General features: G+C 44.2%; 1 protein-coding gene across 1 annotated transcript in view; it reads right to left on the bottom strand.

Moving 5' to 3' along the window:
* ZNF582 (zinc finger protein 582) overlaps positions 1 to 2898 on the bottom strand; it is a 20518-nt gene that overhangs the window by 15707 nt on the left and 1913 nt on the right. Inside the window, exons 2-3 of the mRNA XM_023741209.1 lie at positions 2546 to 2634; positions 548 to 679 (exon numbers count right to left, since the gene is read on the bottom strand). Coding sequence (XP_023596977.1) covers positions 548 to 679; positions 2546 to 2634 — 221 coding nt within the window. The remainder of the gene's footprint in view (positions 1 to 547; positions 680 to 2545; positions 2635 to 2898) is intronic.

Consider the following 2898-nt stretch of genomic DNA (forward strand, 5'->3'; position numbering starts at 1 on the left):
GGTTATGGTGTGGGGGCCCTAGAATTCAAACGCAGGGCCTGGTCATTGAGCAGGAGAGGGAGCTGCAGAAAGGGCCACCTGAAGGTTGGGGAAGACAGAATTTCAGCCGGATGGGGCTGTCTTTTATTTTTTGATAATATTTTATTGTGTTCTCTGTGACAGCTTACACAGCAGTTTAGGTTCCCATTCAACAATTGCTACACAAGTTGTTCAGTGATAATCAGTTTCAATGCATAAACATTCTCATTATTTCTGTTCTGGTTGTTCCATTTCCATTAATCTAGTTTCCCTGCTCCCTTACTGTCTCATCTGTGTTTTAAAGTAATTGTTGACTGTTTGGTCTCATATGAGTCGGAACTGACTTGATGGCAGTGGGTTTTGTTTTTGGTTTCCTGTAGATGATTTTTTTAAGGAACACAGTACTCAGGATGGGGCTGCCACTCAAACATGACCAACCAGTCAGGAAACTGAAAACTACCCAGAAATGGACCAGGAAGAAACAGAGATGCCTCCAAACAGGGAACTCTCCAGACTAAGACCAGATTACCTTACCCAGTGAGACCAGGTTGCTGTACGTCTCCAACATCACGTCTCTGTACAGATCCCTCTGAGCAGGTGCCAGCTGTTCCCATTCTTCTTGGGAGAAGACTATGGCCACATCCCTGAACAATACTGACCCCTGGAACAAGAAGCATGGATATTATATCTGTATTTCAAGGAAACGTTTCACAATGGGATGAGAGGAGATGAAGGAGGTCTTCGTAGGAAGAAGTTGTTCTGAGGAACTTGGCTGGGGCTGGAGGCCCCTGATACAAGTTGGCGAAAAGAAGAAAATGGGCATAGATAAAATAAACCAAAAACCAAATCTGTTGCTGTTGAGTTGATTCTGACTCAAAGCGACCCTACAGGACAGATCAGAACTGCACCAGAGGGTTTCCAAGGCTGTGATCTTTACGGGAGCAGACTGCCACATCTTTCTCCCGCAGAGCAGGCAGTGGGTTCTAACCACCGACCTTTTGGTTAGCAGCTGAGCACTTAATCACTGCGCCACCAGAGCTACTTATAAATAAAACAGAATGCTCAAATGTTCTTGAACATTCCTTTTTACTGCAACCCAAAAGCTCTTGTGCACAGGTCTGGAATGAAAATAAAAATCCAGCTAAACTGAGTTTTCCCAACCCTAAGCAACAATATAATAAAGCATGTTGCCTGCCCCGTGCATGGCAGATAATAAATTCTTCTTTAACATGCGACTACCATTTCTACCTTTATCAGTAACAAAACAAAACAAAATTGGATGTCCTTTCCCCCAAATATTTTACAAACTACCTTAGAAAACATGATTTTCATATCAGTTGAGAATGTCTTGAAGATGTTGTTGCTGGGTGTTGTCGAGTCAATTTTTGACTCATAGCGACCCCATCTGACAGAGCAGAATTGCCCTATACGGTTTCCTAGACTGTAATCTTAATGGAAGCAGATTGCCAGGTCTTTCTCCTGCAGAGTCGCTGGGTGGCTCTGAACCACCAAACTTTCAGTTAGCAGTTGAGCACTTAACTATTATGCCACCAGGGCTCCTCTTAAAAATATAAGCTCATCATTATGTCAGAACATATCACAGGCCTTTTTCCATATGAGAAAAATCTTGAATGAAGATTGCTTTTATTGGCTTTATAATTTTCTTTCATGTGATATGAATGACTCAACCATTCTCTTATTTTGAGGCAGAGGTTGGATCAGATCTTGTAAGGCCCTTCCAAGCCATGGTCATCTAGATAGTACACCTTGTCCACCTGGCTGATCTTCTCAGTTGCTCTCATCCACCATCTCCAGCTCTGCACTTCTGTTGCTCTTAAGCTGGATAATGATCCAGTTGTACACGCTCTGTTCACCCTCACACCAGACCTTAATTCTAGCGTCTAATCTCTCATGGATTCCCAAATAAGACCCAGTCATACATCCAATCTTAAAATCTTCCCAAAGCAGATCTCACTACACGCTGAAGTTGAGACCAATCAATATGACATCTGCTTCGTAAATATTCATCTCCATCTCATCAAACTTAGGTTCCACAAGGGGAGCTCTAATTTTCCTACCCAACCCATTGTCACTGATTCTGACTCATAGTGACCCTGTAGGACAGAGAACTTCCCCATCGGGTTCCCAAGGATGTAATATTTAAAGAAGCAGACTGCCACATTTTTCTCCTGTGGAGCGGCTGGTGGGTTTGAACTGCTGACCTTTAGGTTAGCAGGTGAGCGCTTAACCACTGTGCCACCTGGGCTCTCATTTTCCTACAAGGGCATGGATTTCTGTTCCATCTGGCCTCCTGGCAGGAGACTGAGCCACCAGGAGATACTGAATGCTATACAGAATAAACCCATGGGCACTGGTCAGAAAGAAGGGGAGTCTTGGAAAAGGCACTAGCTGCCTGGTCCTTTTACTTCATAAAAGGGGAGCATCTAAGAACAATATTCCTGGGTGGAACCCAGGTGGGAAGTTTCAGGATAAGGAAAGCAAATATTTACATGGTTTTAAAACTCACGAGGGACGTGACTTTTAGAATTTTGAGGGCTGATGAATCCTCCTCCTGGTTCCTCTCTTGGAGAAGGGCAGAGTCCTGAGATGGCAGAGCTGGGGGAGGAAAGAGCAAATGTGAGAGGCCAGACTTGCCTCACAGCTCCCAGAATGCCAAGCTACAACTCCCCACCACCACAAAAATTAGAGGGAATTGGGCCAAACTGTGGCCCTCACCCAACTCCAGGAAATTCAGCTCCTTCAAAGAGATAGGGACAAAGTGGCCCTATTTACTTCTATTTCCCCTAAATAACCAGAAATTCTGCCTTGTTGTTGATGGAAATCTGAAACAGGGATGTGCAGACCTGATCCAGTGACAGA

Source organism: Trichechus manatus, unplaced genomic scaffold, assembly GCF_000243295.1.
Source record: "Trichechus manatus latirostris isolate Lorelei unplaced genomic scaffold, TriManLat1.0 scaffold00176, whole genome shotgun sequence".
Classification (NCBI taxonomy): domain Eukaryota; kingdom Metazoa; phylum Chordata; class Mammalia; order Sirenia; family Trichechidae; genus Trichechus; species Trichechus manatus.